The 20,326-nt window shown below is 50.7% G+C and overlaps 1 protein-coding gene and 1 long non-coding RNA gene across 8 annotated transcripts in view; one reads left to right on the top strand and one right to left on the bottom strand.

The window, feature by feature from the left end:
• LOC143434647 (uncharacterized) overlaps positions 1-20,326 on the bottom strand; it is a 69,876-nt gene that overhangs the window by 22,363 nt on the left and 27,187 nt on the right. For 3 of the 4 annotated variants that reach the window (XR_013104287.1, XR_013104286.1, XR_013104285.1), the window contains one exon: positions 19,258-19,344. The exons of the other annotated variant lie outside the window; for it this stretch is intronic. This is a non-coding gene — a long non-coding RNA (uncharacterized LOC143434647). The remainder of the gene's footprint in view (positions 1-19,257; positions 19,345-20,326) is intronic. 4 annotated transcript variants of the gene reach the window in all.
• Tspan32 (tetraspanin 32) lies at positions 2,924-17,334 on the top strand. Of its 4 annotated transcripts, none has more exons than XM_076913843.1 (9): positions 2,927-3,217; positions 3,714-3,940; positions 4,841-4,938; positions 9,169-9,243; positions 13,069-13,170; positions 13,679-13,765; positions 15,070-15,153; positions 15,449-15,540; positions 16,560-17,334. In XM_076913843.1, exons 2-9 carry the CDS (start codon positions 3,841-3,843, stop codon positions 16,600-16,602), a joined length of 681 nt encoding a protein of 226 aa, XP_076769958.1. In that variant the 5' UTR covers positions 2,927-3,217; positions 3,714-3,840; the 3' UTR covers positions 16,603-17,334. The 4 variants fall into 4 exon arrangements, with proteins under 4 accessions (XP_076769964.1, XP_076769965.1, XP_076769958.1 ...); XM_034516695.2 differs by having other exon boundaries at positions 3,826-3,940; XM_076913849.1 differs by lacking the exon at positions 15,449-15,540 and having other exon boundaries at positions 2,924-3,217; positions 3,826-3,940.

Genomic DNA, 20,326 nt, shown 5'->3' on the forward strand with positions numbered 1-20,326 from the left:
ACACACAGTAAAATTTTTGCTGGTGTCTTGAAAAAATACCCATTCATTTGTCCATTGACATGAAATCAAAATTTCCTTTCTGCCTAGGCCCACATCTGGGTGCCACTTGTAGCTGGACTTTGACTACTTTGTGGGTTCTTCTTTCTTCCACCCTTCTCCACCCCTTTTCTTTTACCCTTTCAAACCCCTAACACTAGGTAGGAGAGAAAAAAAAGGATACAAAGGAGAGGGGGTGATGTTATCATTAGACTACTTCCTGCTGATTAGGGGCATCTAGTTCCTTGGGGCAAGTTTGAGCTTTGCCATCAGGATATCTAATAATTCCAATAATTCTCCTCCTCTTCTTCCTCCTCCTCTTCCTCCTCCTCGTTTCTTTCTTCTTTCTGCACAGCTACTCAGCAAACCATGACCATCAGCAAACAGCCAACCACCCACCCACCCAACCTCTTGGAACGCTAGCATTTATACCCTTTGAAAAGCCCCCAGAATTCTGAACATCACACAGTCACAGAAACTGTCTGTCCCTGCTAGAGCATGAGGCAGATTATAGTCAGCTGCTGTGGACAATCTGAAGCAGCCCCATATTCCACACCTGGGATTTTGAAAAGTACTGTATTCTTATATTTCCCTGTTTTTTAAAGAAACCAAAACTTCAAAATTGTCACTGCGTCTCTCTCTCTCTCTCTCTCTCTCTCTCTCTCTCTCTCTCTCTCTCTCTCTCACACACACACACACACACACACACACACACACACACACACACACACAGCATTTTGGAGATTTGGGCAGCAGGCGGCCTCAGATAGAGCCAAAGTTGACTATTGCTTTGGGCCCCTCCCTGACTTCAGAGGGCCAGTACTGCCCTCTACTGGGAATGAGCCATAGCCCAACGTGCCCTGAAGAAGGCAGCAGGCAGGCCAGTAACCTCTTCTGACACACCACTTCCTCCTCCAGAGAGTCTCAGAGCAGAAGAGAGGAAGGCAAAGGTATCCAAAAGGGCACGTTGCTATGTGGTCCTGCAACACAGGGCTCCCTGGCCCTGATGGTGGGCTCGGGAAAGAGAGGGTGGACAGACCTGGGGTCCCTACCTCTCTGAGAAGACAAAGTGAAGCCATCTGAGGGAAGCACCTGTCTTCACTCTTTTCCTAGGTACAGAGTAATTGTGAAGGGGATTCCAAGTGGTTCCAGGCCCATCTTGGGCTCTAAAGGCTGCCTGACTCTTTCCTCCATGCAGGTGGAGAAAGGTGGTTGAGAAGTGAGCAAAACCAGGTGGTGAGCAAGCAGGAGGCTCTGCTGCAGGTGGCCTGGCACACTGGATACTTAGGTCCCCCTCTGAGACTTTGTTTGGGCTGCACCTGGCTGGCCTGCACCCTGGCTGGGTCCTGGACTCTTCTCTGAGTGATATAGTGGCCACCCCTCACCTACCCTACAGACTCTGGGAGATGTGAACTGCAGAGGAGCCACCCAGAGCTCTGGAAGAGCCCCTTAGGAAGGAGAAAAGAGGGGACTACAGCAGGAAGTTCCAATGTTAGTCTTCCTGAATGGGTGGCAACTTATCTTCCCAGCACCAACATTGACAGCCAGTACACAACCCTATTTCACTGGCTTCTAGAAGGCCCAGGAGTCACTTCCACAGTTACCTTTTTTTCCTACCAAGATGCCCCCTGGCTGGAAGGACCCTATATTACAGGGTGCTAAAAGGGAGCCATGCACCCTTTGCTGGGTACCCAGAAACAGCCTCAGATATTTGGGCGGGCCCAGATATAACCAGGTTTTAAGGAGAGCACTCATGTTATGGCCTCCAGAATCCACTAAGCAAAGTCCACATGTATTTGAATCTGCCCAGTCCATGGCTTACATCATCCTGTGTTATTGCAGATGAACAGAGAGCCTTATGGGGGTGAGGCACAGACCCTCTTGTGGGGCCCCAATACTTGAAGTAAGCAAACACTTGTTCCCTTTTCAAAAAGTGGCTGACAGTAATTCAGATGGTTCTCTATTATTGTGTATTATGTGTGTGTTCCTGGGGCAGGGTGTGGGTGGAGGCATGTGGAGGCCAGAGATTAACCTCAGGTGTCCTTCCTCGGGAGCCATTCAACTTAATTATTGACACAGGCTATTTCACACTGGCTAGGCTGGCTGGCCAGTAAGTCCAGGCATCATCATCGTGTCTCACGATGCCGTGTCTCCATGGCACTGGAATTACAAGTATGCACTGCCATGCCTGACCGCTTTAACGTAGGTTCTGGGGTATCCGACCTCAGGTCCTCATGCTTGCAGGGCAAACACTTCAACTGAGCCATCTCCCCACCCTGTGTATTTTGAGGTGGGGGTCTCACTACATGTGTTAGGTTAGCCTCTAACTTGCTAGTAGCCTCCTGCCTCAGCCTCCCTGGTTCTGGCTTTGAGAAACATGCTTTGTTTTTTTGTTTTTTTGTTTTGTTTTGTTTTTGTTTTTTTTCTATCAAATATGGCTAGCTCACCAAGGGTCAATACCCATAGACTTCCTCCATCTTGAAACTCCTATGCCTGTTTGCCCAACCCCTGGACATTCCTGAGTTTTGACTCTATCACAATTTTCCCCTCTGTGCTGGTTATGAATTGGTTAATGCCACCAGATCATGAGACACAGTTGCCACTTGCAGAAGTCCTGTTTGGGGATTAATCCCAGGATGACTTTGGGACACAAGGTCTAACTCAAGCACTAAAGGTTTTTATGGAGCTGGACAGTTACAGGTTAGTAAACCCTTACAACCAATGCCAGGCATTGGACTCTTCTCTTCCTGCTCCCCTCAAGACTCCGCCCCCTCCCCATGCTGCAGCATGGCCCAGCCCACTTAAAGGGAGGCCTCATGTGCCTACAAAAGCCCAGTTGTCTTGGGCCAGGCCAGAGCAACAGTGGGTATAGAAACTGCCCCGCTTCCGGCCTGCCCTTCTTCCTTCCCTCAACCCAGCCACTAGGTTACAAGGGTTGCTGACAGATGGGAGGACACAGCAATACCTACTGTGTCTGCTGTGGTCTGAGGTCCCCACCCACTGTGGAACCACAGAAGGGAGGAGGGTAAAGAGGAAGGGAGGAGAGGGGAGGTGAAGGGAGGGGAAAGGAGAGAGGGAGAGGAGACGAGAGCAGAGAGGAGAGGAGCTGAGCACCATGGGGCACTGGAATCGAATCAAGATTGTCAAATGCCAGATACTGATCACCAACTTCTTTGTCTTGGTAACATGCATGTGGGGCAGAAGAAGTCGATAGGTTGGTGGGGGGTAGTAGAGGAACTAGTTCAGCATGCCCAGGCCTCCAGCACTGTGGTCTCCCCACCCCCACCCCCACCCCCCGCACACTACAGTCCGGAAGACTGGTTCTGGGTCCTTGGTGGACACCCTTAGAGGACTGTGAACATCTGTACATGATGTCCTTGTAGGCACAGCTGTCACCCCAAGGGTCAGTGAAGAGCCTGAGAGAACCTAGGTTGGCTGGTGGCTTAGAGTATTCAGGAACTCTCCGGAAGGGGTGCTGCCTAGGACCCAGGGACTGGGACTGCCAGGACAGGGACTGCAGAGTCTCTGCAGACAGTTTGATGTGAGCTCCTGGGTCCTCAGAGAATATGGACACAACTGTGTTTCCTTCTTATCTGTGTGTGTAGTAAGGTGTCTGTGGGTGCCTGCCCACAGAAATATGTAGGCCTCCTGTATCTGCCTTGCTCCTATGAACCCAGGAAGCTGGAGGGAGCCAGGCTGGGGGCCCAAGAAGCCCAGGCCCTACATTCTGTCACTGTGAGGAGGCTCTGCAACTCCCCAGCGCTGACAGTGAGCCCACTTCACTCTCAGCTGCTGGGCCTCTCTATGGCCACCATGGCAGTTGTCACTCACTTTGGAGACCACTTTACTGTGATTGGCCGTGCATCCTTGGAGAGGAACCCCTATGAAACACTGCGCTATTGGGGTAAGTGAGGCCAGAAATGACTGTGGAGTGGATGTGGGAGGGCTCCAGGGCCAAAAGCTTCTGGGAGGAACAGACCTTACTCTCCAGCCCTAGGCTGCCCAGAGAAGCTGGCTTTGGGCAAAAGCCAGAGGTTAGGGGTAGGGAGAGGATGCCCCAGATGGCCTGGTAGACTAACAAAAGTGGGGAGGTTTAGGCAATAGCAGGCACTCCTGCCCTGATTCACCTGGCCCATAGCAGTGGTCAAGCTTTGGCAGGCCCCAGATCTGTGCTGTCAGGGCAGGGATCTCCCGAGGCCCACTCAGACAGGCCTGTGGGACTTGGCAGAGAATACCATATACAGAGGGCAGAAAATGCCCAGCTAGGACCAAACCTGCCAGGGTGTCTAATTTCCATAAGAGCAAGGCCACTTTAAGGAGAGAGTCCTCCTGGTAGGAATGCAAGAAATCTAGGGAGGTAACCACTCAGTAGGAAAAAGTGGGAGAAATTGAGGCCCCTGAATGGGGGATGGGTAGCCCCTGTCCCTGCCTTCCAAGGCACTAGGCCTCCCTCGGGCAGGAAGCCTGGGGCCTGGGCCTGCACAGATAAGGTACGGCCCCACACTGCCACCTGTCATGAGAGTTTGGGGATGTGCTTAAAGACAGTCTGTGAGGTAGGGGAAACGAAGGAAAGAGTAAAACCCCTAGCTTGCTCCCTTCTCTTCCCCCTTCCTTCTCAGCCTCAGGAGGGCAGAGGCTATTGGGCTATGGGCTGTCCCTTTTTGGGGGGCCAGAGATATGTGCTGTTTTGGACCTCCCTGAAGGTCAGTTCTAGTTCTGTGACTCCCAAAGTAGATTTCAGATCCAACCTCCATACCCAGTTCCCATGCTAGATTCCGTATCCTCTGCCTTTCTCCTCCCACAGCCTTTTATGTGGGGATCGGCCTCGCAGGGCTACTGAGCCTGGGAGCCGCTCTGAGCACCATAGCCACTGTGAGAGAAGCCCATGGCCTCATGGCTTCGGTAAGTTCTATGTGCTGCCAGATGACCCCTAGACCTCAGACAGGGACAAGAACTGGAGAGGACTGAGACCAGGGAGCTGCCTGACCCAGCAGAAGTATCTAGAAAAAAGCAAAAGTCAGGGGATATAGACCAGTGAGTCCCTCCACCTACACAGTTAGGATCTTCTACTTGCCCAGTCAGGACCCTCCTACTTGGACCAGTCAAAAGACCTTCATCTGGGTTCTTCAGGGCCCCTGAAAGAGAGAATTAGCCCTCTCTGCCCTGGAGTTATCTCCAAAAGCCTTAGCAGGACTTGGTTTTGATAACTAGCCAGTCTAGAGACAGGGCTGAGTGAATTCCACTTCTCATTAGAAGACCAAAAGGGACCAGGATGTCCCTATAGGTGTTTCTGCAGCCTGGGCTTCCTGTCAGAGGTCTACTGCCCTTGCCTAGCCATTGAAGAGAAGTTTCACAACCACAAAGAAGAAAGTCCTTGTTGCTGCTGTATCTATTTCTCCATATGGGTTCCTTTGTGTGCCTCCACAAGCCTCAATGGTTAATCCAGATTCTATCTCCCAGGGCCCTCCCAATGGCGATCCTGTTCCTGTTCCATCCAGGCTTTTCTAGTCATCTGAATGTGGGCAGTTCCTTCCTAACGCCCTGCTCTCTTACCTGTCCCTCCATTCCAGGCATTTCCCCCCACCTCCGTCCATCCCAGTGCCCCTGCTTGCAGACCTCCCAAACTCTACCTGTGAGAAGCCAGGGGAATCCAGGAACCCTCAGGAACCTGCGCTGAGGGCTTTGCTTCCTGGGTAGACTGAAACTGCACTTTGCAACCTTGTCTTCATGCTCAATACATTTGCTGATGACCCTTGGTCTCCAGAACCAGGGGCAGAGTCACATGCTAGAGCTGCTGCAGGGACCAGCCAGTCCTGGGTGGGCCTGGGTAGAACCTGGCAGCTCAAGCCTCAGGGCAGGGACAATGAATACGCACTAAACAAAGACAACCGAGATTTAGAGCCCATATGGAGGCCGTAGTAGAAAGCTCACTGTGGGCTGGTGGGCTGTGATCCCAGAGGATTTGTGCCTTGCTAGAGGGAAGCATGAAGAAAAGACAAAATGGAGGCAGGGGTATGCAGAAGGCAGCATGTGAGGCCCGCGCCCAAGTATAACATCAGGCCACCAGGGGGCACCATAGTCAGCGAGGAGACAGTAAAGTTGAAGGCAGTAACAGGTGGGCCAAGAGGCCCAGCTCGTGCTCAGCCTAGCCTCAGCATTCCCAAGCTCCTCCCATGTCCTGCTTGGCACTTGATTTGTGAGCAAAGGATTCTGGGAGCATTAGAACCCATGTAGGCCTTCCAAAGCTTCAATTCCACAGCTCTAACAAGACTCAGGGCCTGGTAGTGTACTGTTATGTGGGTTAGGCTAAAAGGCACAACCAGACTTCCTGTACAGAGCTGTGTTCCCAAGGTTACTCCTGGCCCAGTGCAGGCTCTGCAGTTGGCTGCAGCCCATCATCCTTTACCCCACCATTGATAGTAAGTCCAGCTGAGTCACCACAGGGTCACTGGGAGCTCCCCTGGTGGTCACATTCTCTTTGTGGCATGTTTATGCTTGTGCCTGTGTGCATGGTGGGTGCTGTCTGCGCCTGCGTGCCCCGCCATGGCTCTGTGACTTCCTGTGTACACGTAAGGGGGCTAGTGAGTAGAAACATCCCCAAACACGACTCTGTGCCCACTGCCCCCGCCCAGGCTCTTTCCTGCCCCGCCTTCTACAACACGGGAATTGAGTTAGCTGCCTGCAGGAAGCCAATTCAAGTTGTTTACGGGTTTATTTATTCATTTATTTTCATTTAGAATGAGAAGAGAGAAAATGGTCACAGTTAGGTCTGGCCCAACCTCTCTCTGCACTATGCAGGTCTTAAGACCCTTTCTACACACACATTCTCCCCCACCCCCACCCCCACCTCTCTCTTACAAAAACACACACACTCTCAGAGAGAGAGAAAGAGAGAGAGAGAGAGAGAGAGAGAGAGAGAGAGAGAGAGAGAGAGAGAGAGAGGCTTAGAGATGAAACAGATAGGCTTGACAGAAACAGATGAGACAGAGACAGAGAGGGGTCTAGGGGGAGAGGGGGAGACTCCTTCTTGAGCAATGAAATGGTTTCTGGAAAGGGCTGGGCTGGCTCACAGCCTCAGCCGGGAGGCAGAGTTGAGGAATGGCTTCCAGATGGGAAAAGGAGCTCTCAATTGCCAACAAGAGGGAAGATGAGGGAGGAAGAGAAGGAGGGAAGAAAAGGTGGAGGAGAGAGAAGGCCCAAAAAGGAGGAGGAAGAGGAGGAGGGGAAGAGGAGGAGGGGGAAGGGGAAGAGAGGGAAGAGGAGGAGGGGGAAGGGAAAGAGGGGGAAGAGGAGGAGGGGGAAGGGGAAGAGGGGGAAGAGGAGGAGGGGGAAGGGGAAGAGGAGGAGGAAGGGGAAGAGGGGAAAGAGGAGGAGGGGGAAGGGGAAGAGGGGGAAGAGGAAGAAGGGGAAGGGGAAGAGGAGGAAGAAGAGGAGGGGAAAGAGGAGGAGGGGGGAGAGGAGGAGGGGCATGAGAAGGGAGAAGAGGAGGAAGGGGAAGAAGAGGAGGAGGAGATAAAGGCAAAAGAAAAGCAGAGCAGCAGGCAACCCCAAGGGTAGCTCTAAGACAGTCTCTGGAAGCGGCAGGAAGAAGCAGGGAGGAGGATTCCCCATTCCTGCAGAGCACATACCCACCCAAGTGTGAGGGCCAGTCTGGCCATTCTGCATACTGGTTACTTTTCCTCATAGGAGTTACCCCTGAGTGGTGCTGAGTTGAGACAGCCACGACACAGCTGCCCATATTCATAGAGTGACATATTCATCGAGCCAGTGACACTTTGGAGTGGAGAGGTGGTTGAAATGGAGGGCTTGATGGTCACAGGGGCCTCTGTATAGTGGGTAGACCTATGTGCATGGCCCTGGAGCTGAATGACAGTCAAGAGCGCCAGGCAGAGGCTCTAGGGTACCCAGATCTGAGGTCACTAGATAAGACTTTGGTGGGCACTACTGAGGAACAGGATTTCTAGTCAAGAGTAACCCTCTGAAACCACCCATAAAGTGTAGGGACTTGTACCAGTACATGTCAGGGGAGACATCTGCATTGTCCACTAGCTTTTATAAAAAATTTCGAAGTCTGTACCCTAACTAAAGGAAAGAAGAAAAAACTGAGTGTGTGCAATGGCTCTCTTTGCACTCTGGGTGAGGGTTGAGAGTTGGGTAACCACAAAGACCCATGCAGTGGTATAGAGGAAGGGTAGGAAAGTGACAAAAAAAGAGGAGGAAGATCAGTCTCTGGGGTGTCAAACCTATGCCTGGGGTTGTGGGCTGTAGTTCTGGATGACTCAGGCCATAGAGGTTAGGGTCTCCTTGGAAACGTGTTTCAGAAACAAAACAAAGATCTAGCAGAAGGCTCCCTCTATGAAGTGGCTGTTCCCTACCTTAAAGAGGGAAGTTTGCAGCTGGGGATGAGGGTGAGTTGATAGAGTATTTGCCTAGCATGCATGACATCTTTGTTCAGTCACAAGCACTGAATAAAACGTAGTGGTTGCGTACACCTGTAATCATCGAACTGAGAAGACAAAGGTAGGAAGATCATGAGTTCAAGGTCAGCCTGGGCTACATAGACCCTCCTATCTCAAAGGATGGGTGGTTAGGTGTATGAGAAATGCTAGAGAAACAGCTTAGCAGTTATGGGGGATGCCTGCTCTTTCAGAGGATCCAAGTTCAGTTCCCAGGGTCCATAGAGAACTACCTGTGACTCCAGGTCCAACGCTTTTCTTCTGGCCTCCCAGCCCTCCCTATACATGTACATATAATACATGTAAATTTAAAAATAAAATATAGATGCTGGTCCATTTATGTTTAAAGTGTAGGAGGTTCTGCTGTCAGAGCTTCAGATATGGGGAGTTGCTGCCTGGCCTTTATGGGTCACTGTGTCTCCCGTGGGCAGGGGTCTCTACCACACTGAAAAACCCTACCATTCTCAGGGAAGCAGTGTAGTACCTTAGGCCATAGGTCCTCAGAAGCACACAGAGCCTGGGGAAGGAATTCCCAGAAAGAGTTTCCCCCCAACCCCAGGCAGTAGGGAATGGGACTCAAACCTGTACCTCAGCCCCACCCAGCTGAGGAATCTACCCACCTGCCTCCCCAGGCTCCTATCTGGCTATGTAGTGACCATAACATCTCTGTCCCCAGGGTTTCCTGTGCTTTGCCCTGTCATTCTGCATCCTGGTGCAGGTGGCCTTCTGGAGATTTCACAACCCCACCCAGGTGAGTGCAGCCAAGACCCTCTACCTGGACTAGCCAGACACTTTGCCCAGAGTTTCTGCTTGTCTTCCCTGCCTAAGAAGATTCCCACAAGACTCCTATCAGCCCTGACATTAGAGGGAAAAAAAGATTCTCTATGCTCCAGAAGATCTGGAAGGGGGTTGAGCCCCACAATAGCTTAAGGGCACGGGTGTCCAGAAGTTCTGCATGAAGCAGCACAGCCAAGCAGCATGTTAGTGGAACATTCCCTGTCCACTGAGGGGTAATCCGGGTGGCTGGAGGACTGAGTCACAGCGTGGGTGGCCTTAGTAGAGACAGCTGCCAGGTATCAGGGGCTGGCTTTGGGTTGACCTGCAGCAGCTGTAGCCCATCTCCCTGTTCTAAAGCTGTGTTTATATTTTGAGCCCCAGACTTAGGGTCCAGAATGGGCAGGGGCCTCACGGGGACCAGAGAACAGACAGCAACAACCAGGGCTTAGTCTACCAAAAGAAAGGGGCCCTTTACTGCAATCCCCATAAGACTGGCTACTAGGGCAATTCTCTAAGCCCTGTCTGACCCTGGGTGGGGTAGGACTTCCTCCTGGACTCTGGCCTGCTGGTCCATCTTGGAGTTCTAAATTCCAACAGGGCCCACATGAGCCCTGGTGAGCTACCTGGGGGTAGCCTGGGTCAAGACATCTTGGGTTTGAAATCAAGGGTAGAAGGACAGACTTGAGCATGTCCTTCAGCCTCCCTGTGCCTCTGAGTCTGTTTCTGTGAATGGAGAGTAGAAGGCCCTGCTGGAGGGTTATACATGTTAGAGATGAGCCTGGGAGGTGGGGAGGGGCGGCAGGCAGTCAGGCTCCACTCCACTATCAGGTGGTCTAGAATGTGGACCTAGTTCTGGGTTGTCCTGGGCTGGAACGAGGTAGTGTGTGACACCAAGCACAGCTTGCACAGAATCACCAAACATCCTCCTGTCATCCACATTCTTCATACCAGTGGGCCAGTCCAGGCCGAACAGCTCAGAGCCTTAAACTTGGTCATCCCAGCAACCCCCAGCCCCATGAGTAAGAAAGGATACAGGAGTCAACTGGTAATCATTGAAAGTTACCCTAGTCCCCCTGAACCTCCCTGGAAAGATCCCCAAGACATCCTGAAACAAGGGTCTAGCAAGAGGATAAAGGACAGAGGAAGAAGAGACCTTAACTGTCTCTGTATACACAGGCTCCAGCATGAAGTGAGAATAGGGTGCTCCTTCCTGGTCCCTCTCCCAGGACACAGGCCTTGGCAGGCATCCAAGGTTGGTGAGGATGGCAGTGTGGCTCAGCCTGCTATGCAATGAATGCAGAGAGATAGGGCTATTCATTACACCCTCTCAGTGGCTGCAGAGCCACTTTGCCACAATCTCCCAGTGTCCCCTAGGAGGGGAAAATGAATTGTTTAGAGTTCCTTAATAATTCATGTCAAGACCAAGCATAAAACAGGCATGTCTCTATAGCCTCAGGACCCAGTGCTGGTCCACAAGCCACCTGTAGCTCCACATGGGGTCCTTCTGACCTTGGCTGTACAGCCCATCTGTATCACCCTGAGCTGGCAAACATGGGGGAAGGGAGTCACCAAGCCCAGGCAGATAGAAAGATAGGGTGGTACCTAGATATGAGATATGATCTCAATCGGCAATAACTTGGGCTGCAGGGATTAGCCTGATGGGAAGATTGGGGTGGCAAAGGAATAAAGGACAGGTACACACACACACACACACACACACACACACACACACCACAGAGGCGGGGAGGGAGGGAGGGAGGGAGGAAGAAAGGGTGGGAGGTCTGGGATCCAGTGGCTTGAGCTCTCTGATGGAAAAATTGCAGTCTGCTTTCCATGAGCAGCTCAGTATGTTTATTATATACAGCTGAATAAGGAGGCAGGGTTATTACATACAGATAAACAAGAAGACGAGGTTTACTGTATACAGCTGGACAAGAAGGCAGGCTTTAGCTAATCTTAGTGAGACTCACACAGTGGGTGGCTTTGCCAACTTCTCATGAGGCTGTAGTCCTTGACAACAAATACCCACTCAGGACTTCATACACTGAGGGTTTCCTCCACCCTCCACACTGGACAAAACACTTACAAGGGAGAGTTTGTAACCCAGAAGCTGCTTGCCAGCCCTGCAGCCTGTATTCCTGTTGGGAGGGACCCCTGGACAAATGGTGTGGAGGCTTGTCACCCTGGTATAGGAAGCCACTGGTCCACCTTCCCTATTCCCAATAAAAACTCCAGGATCACTCTCTTACAGAGCACCCTGGATGCCAAAATGGGTGAAGATGGCCATGCACTATGCCCCGCCCCAGGGCTGGGCTCTGCAGAGAGAGAGTTCAGCCTGGTCTGTAAGGCTCCAAGATCAGGTTCTAAGGTCTAGGCAGGGCTCTGTTGTTCTGCACATTGGGGGTGGGATGCTGGGCAGAACCAAGCTGAGCTGAGCTCTACAGCTGATGTCATCCCTATTGTCCTGTAGGAATGACAGTGGACAGAGGGCCCCGGGGCACTGGAACATCCTTGAAAAGTGGTAGAACTCATGAGGGAAAGAAAGTCAATTGTGCTAGGGAGTGTTACAAAAAGGGCTAGTTCAAGTGGGCCTGCTGGTTTCTGTACCTGCCCCAACCTCTCCAGAATAGCTCCAGACATGTTCAGCCTTCCCCAGGATTTGCTCCCTTAAGGACACAGTGGCCCCACAAGCTCAAAGAAGCTGAGCCCATGAGAGGGCTCTGGGCTTGACTGACCAGCAACCAAGGCCAGCTTGGCACCTGTCCCTAGTGGGGGAGGGCCGGGGCAGGCTGAGCTGGGATGACTCATGGGGATGTCTGGCTCTGTTGAATGGATGGAAAGGGAGGAATCGGTGCCAGGATCAGCAGTTAGCAAGGAGTTCCCCTGGCTCCTGCAGGGGCCTTGTGCCTGGGCTGGACTAACTAAGCACCTCTAACTGCCCACCTGTCCACTATGACCTGCAGGCAGCTGGTGAATGAGGCCCATAGAGGACCCCAAGCCATGGGACGGACACCCTGCCTTTCTGAAAGGCATGAGTGACCAGAGGATGCATAGGCTTCCACCCCACCCCACCCATTTAGGACAACTATTTGTGTGACCTGGCTGCTAGCCTGGCATGAGGCTGGGAGTGAGGAGGACTCAGGGTCTTCAAGGCAAAAAGATGTAGGAGGACTTGCCCTGGATCAGGAGACCAGTGAGCCCCACATATCCAGGATGCATTCCTGGAAGAGATTAAATTCCAACTTGTTTCTGAAAACATATCTGGCCCGGGGGAGGGCATCTTAGGGTAGAGATTGAGCAGAATGGGGAAACAGAGATAGGAGACAGGAGCAAAACAGTCTAGGTTGTCTGTATGTACAGCAAAGACAGGACCAATGTCCTTTCTCATCTTCCTTGTCTACCTGTATCTGACTCCAGATACCTTTACCTTCCCAGGTCCAAGACTTAGAGCTTAGCTTCCCAGTATTCTGCATAGTTCTGGAAAAAGACTCTCAAGCACCTTACGGAAACAAGGAACTAGTCCAGGCCTCTGTCCACACTTCTCAGCAAGCTAGGCCTATTGCCTATATCCAGGACAGCAGTAGCACCAGGGTGCCACCCTATGCTACTGAGAAGCCCACCACTGAGGGTGGGTAGCTAAACTCTTCTGGCCTCTTCTTGAACCTTTGGGAGTCCCGAGGGCAATAGGCAAGCCACAGGATTGCCATGGTAGAAGGAAAGTCCTTGGAGAAGGAGGCCCAGGATATGGGCTTCCCTGGGTCTCTCTCAGGGCATTGCCTCCTGTGATGCTCTGATGCAGGTGGAGGATGCGGTGTTGGATACCTATGACGTCGTGTATGATCAGGCGATGAAGAGCCCATCTAGCAGCTTGTGGCAGGAGCTGGCTGTCATCCAGGACACGGTGAGCTAGGGACAGGGTAGTCATACCTGCTGTGCTCCAGAGAATGGATGCCAGAAATCCTGTAGAGTCAGCCATCCTGGCCAGGCTACACGAGGAAGTCTCAGAACACAGGTCCCATTTTGGGTAGATGACTGAGCTCCCACCCATCCCCCTCTACCCCAAATATGACTGGCTACCCAAATGTATGGCCAATACAAATCAAATTCAACAGGGACTGAGAATTCCAAGAAGGAATTGGGTATTCTTCAAGGAAGTAGGTGTTTAGCTACCAGGCAAGCAGCAGGGCCCTGCTGTAAGAAGTGGCTCTAAGAGAGCCAGGCTAGTCTATCACCAGGCCAAGCTACTAGTGGCTATTTTTCCAGAAGCAGCTGTTATCCTAAGCCTTGGCTCTGGTCTCTGGGGAGCCCAGTTTGCAGAATCATCACCCAAAGTACTTGTGGTTTGTTGCCTTAGTTTTCCCATCAATCAGTCCTGCTCACTCTATGCTCCTCCCTGGTCTGTCTTGCAGTTTCTGTGTTGTGGGAAGAAATCTCCTTTTGGGCTTCTGTCGAGCACGGGAGCCATCATGTGTCAGGGCCAGGAGGCCATGAGAGAGGTGAGGAGGAGGGGGAATGTACCCCCAGTAATAGAGGGCCACAGGAAGGGAAACTAATGGGATGGCCAGCTTGACTTTAACCCCAGGCCCAATTCCCTTTTGCAAGCTAGCAGCAGGAATAAGCCCCACCCACTCTTTCCTTCTTTCTGAGGTTTCCCCAGGCCATCAAAAACCTCCCCTACTCTACCCTGTGAAGCTTCTAGAAGCTCAAAGCTAAGGCTCTACATAATAGGGTGATCAGGTATTTAGAGGGAGTAGGAAAGGGTCCCCAGGGTCCCCAGAAGGAGCAGAAAGTACTAGGGTAAGGGCATGGAACAGCCCTTCAACCCTGAGGGCTAGGCTTTGACTCATTCTCCCCTCCTGGCTCTTTCCCTACCCAGCCCCCTCTTTGTTCCATCCCCTTGCTGTTCTAGAAACAAACCGGCCCTATCTCATGGGGAGAGATGTCTGGCTACCCTCCAAGAAACAAGAGGGTGGGGAATGGCTCAAGGCCCAGAAGGGAAGAGAGCTGGCCTGCTGGGACAGGGCTGAGAGTCAGGGAGCCCCATCGGAGTCCCAACCACCCAAGAACAATCCTCAGGTCCCAAATACAAAATAGTTCAGTGCCTGCCTCCTACCCACAGGGTGGCAAGGTACCACAGCTGGTTGCAAAGGATCCCTGGTGGGAGAGAAGCAAAGGCCAGCTCAGGCCAATAAGGACCAGAAGGACCACTGGCTTGCCAAAATGCAACAGAGCACCCTGTGCGGCTCCACATGGCCCAGCCCATTCTCACCCTCCCCAAACATCTCAGTCTATCCCCAACAAAATGCCAACATATGAATGTTCCAGATGCCAGTGGTCACCTCCCTGTTTCTAGGGAGACTCTATTAATGTCAGGCCCACAGTGAAGAGACCTGCAGCATCAGATTCTCTGCCCTCCACTAACAGCAGCCTCTAGGGGACTGCAGTACATCCCTAGATCTTGGACTGCCTAGGGACAAACACTGGCCCACTGGAGGAGCTCAGGGCAGCTAGAATAAAAGAGGAAGGTCCTACCTGCCCCCCCCCCCCCAGGGAGTAGGCTACTGTCCCCACAAACAGGCTCCATGCCCTCAGTCTCAAGGTTCATGAAGCCTCTTTCCCAGAGCGCTCAGTAGTTCTGCTTGGGAAGGTGCATACCATGACTGTCCTGGCCTCAGCACTGCTTGAACAAATCATATAGCTCCAGGGGCCTCTGGGAGGAAAGTGGAATTTCGGGAAGCTGGGCACACTGTGCAAGGAGGGTCAGCCAGGGTGGACAACCATGCATACTGCCTTTGTCTAGGACTGCCTCCAGAGCATCGGGAACTTTCTGTGGACACACTACAGTATCGCTTCCACCCTGACCTGCACCAGCCTGGCCCTCACGGTAGCCACTAGTTCCTTCCTTGCCCTCCCTCTATCCTGCCCCGCCTTAGCCCATCCCAGGTAGAAGGCAGTCCCTGGGTTATTGCCCCCAGGCCAACACTCTAGTTGTGGTACTTCCAGGATCTTCCAGGCCCAGTATGCAGGGAAGAACCAGCCCCCTGACCCAGGGAGGAGGCCCAATGTCTAGCTCATGCCCTTCATTTCCCAATCCTAGAAACTTCCCTGGAAGTGGTAAAATTTTCCACCAGGGTTGCTGATGGCTGTTGACTCCTAGGCATCTCTCCTGACTGTTCCAGGTATACGCTATGATGCTCTGTGCCTTCCTCTGGTTTGCCATTCACTCCTACTGTGGCTTGGATCGAAAAGGCAGATACACCCTGACCCCACGGTAGGCCCCTCTCTCTCTAGAAAGGTCTTACAGCACCACAGTGCCACAGGGTCCTGGGGTATCTTTGTCTCCCACCACAGATGGGTTACCTCTGCCCTGGAGGACAGGTGTGGCTTTCACATACTCTCCTCTCTTCTGCTTACTTCCAGTCTCTGATAAGACCTGATGTTACCCTGCTACCAACACAGAGATATGAAGATTCTAGTTTCCCAAAAAGCCCCCAAACTTTTCAGTAGAACTCCCAGGTCAGGATCTGGTCTTAAGGAACCCAGGACTCTACATGCACAAAGTCAGGAAGAGCCCAGTGTCAGCAGCCATAAAACCCCTTTTTGTTCCCAGAGCACCTGGACCTTCCTTGGTAGGTGGTAGGCCAGCTTCACCCACCCCCATCCTCAATGCCCTGGCATCTGTATCTCTACATCCAGCATCCCTGCTCCTCTACGTTCACTATTCCCTTCAGGGCATTCTGGAACAAAATTTTAAATGTCCATATTGTACATACACTACTGTAGAGGCTGGGGGACAATACTGACTGTCATCCTCAAGAATGCTGTTCTGCTTTAAAACAGAGTCTTTCACTGGCCTGGAGCTCACCAGTAAGACTAGACTAACTGGTTAGAGAGCCCCAGAGAGTGTTCTGTCTCTACTCCCCCAATACTGGGATTGCAAGCATGCACCACCATGCCTGGCATTTTTATGGCTTTAGTAATCAAACTTAGAACCTTATGCTGGCAAGGCAAACATTTTCTACATTTATTCATTTATTATTTATTTAATTGGCAGGAAGAGGGGCATGTGTGCATGCCACTGACTAAATTATACCCCAGTCCCTCTTATAGAACCTTCTAGATCATTCTGAAGCAGCCTCACCATCCCCTCTCATCCATTCTGAGATGGATTTGCAGTCCCTTCCAAATGTTCTACAATAGCCTCATAGTCCCTATAGAACTCTCAGAAACAGATCCCTAGTTCTTTCTAGAACATGTAGACCAACCTCGCTGTCTCCCTTTGCTTCTCAGATCCCATGGCTGCCAGCCCCAGGAACCCAGTCTCTTCAGATAGACCCAGGATGAGCTGGTGCCTAAACACCCCTCTGAAGTGCATGCATTTGCTAACTATTCAACAACTCTCTGAAGCATGGGTGTTAGCTGACGATTGGGTCGAACAGGACGATTGCTGCTTGCTTGGCCCTGAGCCTTCACATGATCCTCAAAGGAGTAGATAAACTCTGTCTTGCACATGATGAGGCAAGAGAAGGGGAGACTATCCCACCAGATGTGTTAGTTAATTTTACATTGTGGTGGCCAGAGACCTACCAGAAACAGGAAAAATTTATTCTGGCTCACGACTTCAGAAAGACTCTGGTCCATCACAACAGGGAAGGCATGGAAGAATGGCTGTGTCTATGGCAGCAGGAACATAAGGTGGAAGATAGATGTTGAGGTCAACTAACTTCCTCTGGGTCATCATGGAGAAAAACATGACTGTGGCTCTGTAGTCATGATACTGAAATGCAGAACCACATGGTGACAGCCATGTTTTGGTAATGGCCATGGGGCTGCTAATGCTCCTTAGTTTAGGGAGGAGAGGTTACCGTATCTCCACCTGGGATTCCAGCTACCTCTCCCTCCTGCCCAGTAACTGTTAGGGTCTTAGGAGATGCTGGACTGTGATGAGTTAACTGAAGCCAGGACTCCAGGATCCAGAATCCACGAGGTGGGGCATTTAGGTGATGAAAGTGTTTGGGATTACCCACACTCCTTACAAGTAACTCCTCACCCCAATAAACTCATTGATTCAAATGGAAACTTGGGTAGAATCCTTTCTTCGGTCTACTGTCTGTGGCCCCATCTGGGGTGACCAGTTTCTTGCTCATATTTCCCAGAGAAAAGTAATGCAATAGCAGAGAACAGGCAGAATGAAACCAGGGGCAGGTTAACCTTCAAAGCCCACCCTACTGATCTACTTCTGCCGTCCAGACCCCACTTCCTACAAGGGCCAGGGGAGAAGGGCATCTCCTCTCAAGGGTACAGCCCAGGACTCCTTCTTCAAAGTTGGCCTCTCCTTCTAAAATATCATCAAGTTATGACCCCTCCATGGATTAATCCATGAATTAGGTCACAGTTCTCACAATCTAATTACATCCCAGAAACCCAGACCCTGAACACTTCCCTAGGGATCATGCATGCTTATAGCAATGAGTGTGTGTGTGTTGTGTGTGTGTGTGTGTGTGTGTGTGTGTGTGTGTGTGTGTGGTGTTTGTATGTGTATGTGGGAGTGTGTGTGTGTATGTGGTGTGTATGATGTGTGTGTTTGTGTGATGTGTCTATGTGTGGTATGTATGGTGTATGTATGTGGTGTGTGGTGTGTGTGTGAATGCATGTGGTGTGTGTGTGGTATGTGTGTACATGTGTATGTATGTGTGGTATGTCTGTATATGTGGTATATGTATATATGTGTGTGGTGTATACATGTAGTGTGTATATGTGTGTGTAGTGTGTGTGTATATGTGTAGTGTGTGGTGTGTGTGTGCATTATGTGTAAGTAGGTATGTGGTGTATGTGGTATGTTGTATATGTATGTGTGGGGCTGTGTGTATGTGGTGCGTATATGTAGTATATATGTGTGTGTGTAGTATGTATGTATGTGTGTGTGTATGTGTGTGTGTCCTCATAACAGCAACTTAAAGTAGCAACCATTCACTAGGTTATACTTGTGGTTCAGAGCCCAGATGGAGGGCAGGTTCTCCACTCAGCCTCCCATGAGGCCAAGGCAAGAAGACAGGTTAGCTGGGCCTTACTTGGAGGCTTTAGAAGATCTCCCATCTGGGCTCACTCTGGTTGCTGGAAGAATCTAATTTATTGCAGCTGTGGGCTTGTGGACCCTCTCTCCTTGGTGGCTGCCAGCCAGGACAGCTTTCTGCTCTGTGAATCTGGTTCACTCTGCTCCATCCCCAAAGGGCTGGCCGAGCCTTCCTGTATGCTACTCATTCTCTGACTTCCACCAGCTGGCGAAGCTCTTTAAGGGCCACATGATGATCTCCTTGTCTGCACAAGAATTCTTTCTTCTAATGCTGGTAAAATGCACTGTGCCTGACACTGACCATTTGACCACATTCAAGTGCACAGCTCAGCAGAATTAACATCCACCCCCACCATCCGCCTCCAGAACTTTCCATCTTCCCAGACTGAAACTCTGTCCCCATTCAGCACTGACTCTCTGCTTCCTCCACAGCTCCCAGCTTCTGTCCTGCTTTCTGTTTCTGTAGATTTGGTGAGTTCAAGGATCTCCTGGAAGTGGCTTTCTCAGCATAAGATCTACGTGGTTCATCCATGTTGCAGTGTAAGAGAGAAATCTTAGAATGTTTACAGTAGCCTCGTGATCACATACTGAGGGATTGTCACAGAGCATGGCGGGAGATAGAATCTAAAACTCCTACCTCCCGTAGCCACTGTCACATGACAGTTCAGCCACCCCTATGAAGAACTGTCACCTGTTCTTGAATACTTTCAAATATTCACACAATTTGTACAAGCTGCTAAGTCCCAAGAAGATACATTGACCTAGTCAAAGCTAAGGCCCCAAATGCTACCTGTAAGAGAACTTCCCCTGAGGGAGGAAACTACTTCATACCCAGATCTAGCAAGAGAGGGTCCCCCAAATCAGGTCCAACCTGCAATTTGTCACCAAAATATGGGAAAGGCCTGTTAAACCTACCTTGTGTTTCTGGTGTACACGCCTCCTCCTTCTCATGCATTCACTTCCCCAAATAAGAGGACTCTCTCTGAATAAGGTGCTCCACGTCTGCAAACACACAGGGTTTTTCCCTAGAGAGATTCTCCAATGTTACAAGTATTCAGTTCCCCATTAAGAAGCTCAGGGTCTCTGCTGGCAAGTACTTCTTTGGTTCTAATACTTCCTATAATCTCACTGTACTTTGCCCTATGAAATCTACATTAAAGAAAGCACAAATATGCTGGTGATTAGACACTGACTGAAACCAATTCAGGGAGAATAGAATTTATTTGGCTTATACTTCCAAGTAACAGTCCATCATTAAAGAAATCCAACGCAGGAATTCATGCAGAATGGGAACTTGGAGACAGGAACTCAAACAGAAACCACATAGGAGCACAGCTTACTAGTCGGTGCCTTGTGGCTTGCTCAGCCTGCTTTCTATACAACCCAGAGGCAGCACCATCCACAGGAGGCTGAGCCCTCCCCAAGTCATCACTAATCAAGAAAATGCCCCACAGACTTGCCTACAGGATAATCTGATGTACACAACTCCTCGTTTGAAATTCCCTCTTCCCAGATATGTCTAGGTTTGTGTAAAGTGAAAAAAAAAAAAAAAAACAAAACAAACCAACAGCAGCAACAAAATAAACAAAAAAAAAAAAAAAAAAAAAAAACCCTAACAAACACTCAGGGCAAGAGGATTGTGAGTTCAAGGCCAGCCTGCACTAAACAAAAAGACTCTGCTTCAAAAACAAATGAACGAACAAAGAAACAACAACAAAACAAAGCAAAACCACAAAAAGGGTGGGCGAAGAAGGGAAGGAGAAAGGAATATAGGATCTCATACACAATGGTGGTGGGACAGGAGAGAAAGAAGAAGAAGAAAAGAGACAGAGGTTATAAAATGTACACAATACAGCACAAGAAAATGCCCATTGGATGCTGTAAGAGAATGCACATCCTTGCACCTCATCTCCAAGTCACAGTCTGTGTGGCTTTAACCATCTGTGGTTTGTCCTGTTTTCCCAGTTCTTCATTCCTGAAAGAA

Source organism: Arvicanthis niloticus, chromosome 1 (assembly GCF_011762505.2).
Source record: "Arvicanthis niloticus isolate mArvNil1 chromosome 1, mArvNil1.pat.X, whole genome shotgun sequence".
NCBI classification, from domain to species: domain Eukaryota; kingdom Metazoa; phylum Chordata; class Mammalia; order Rodentia; family Muridae; genus Arvicanthis; species Arvicanthis niloticus.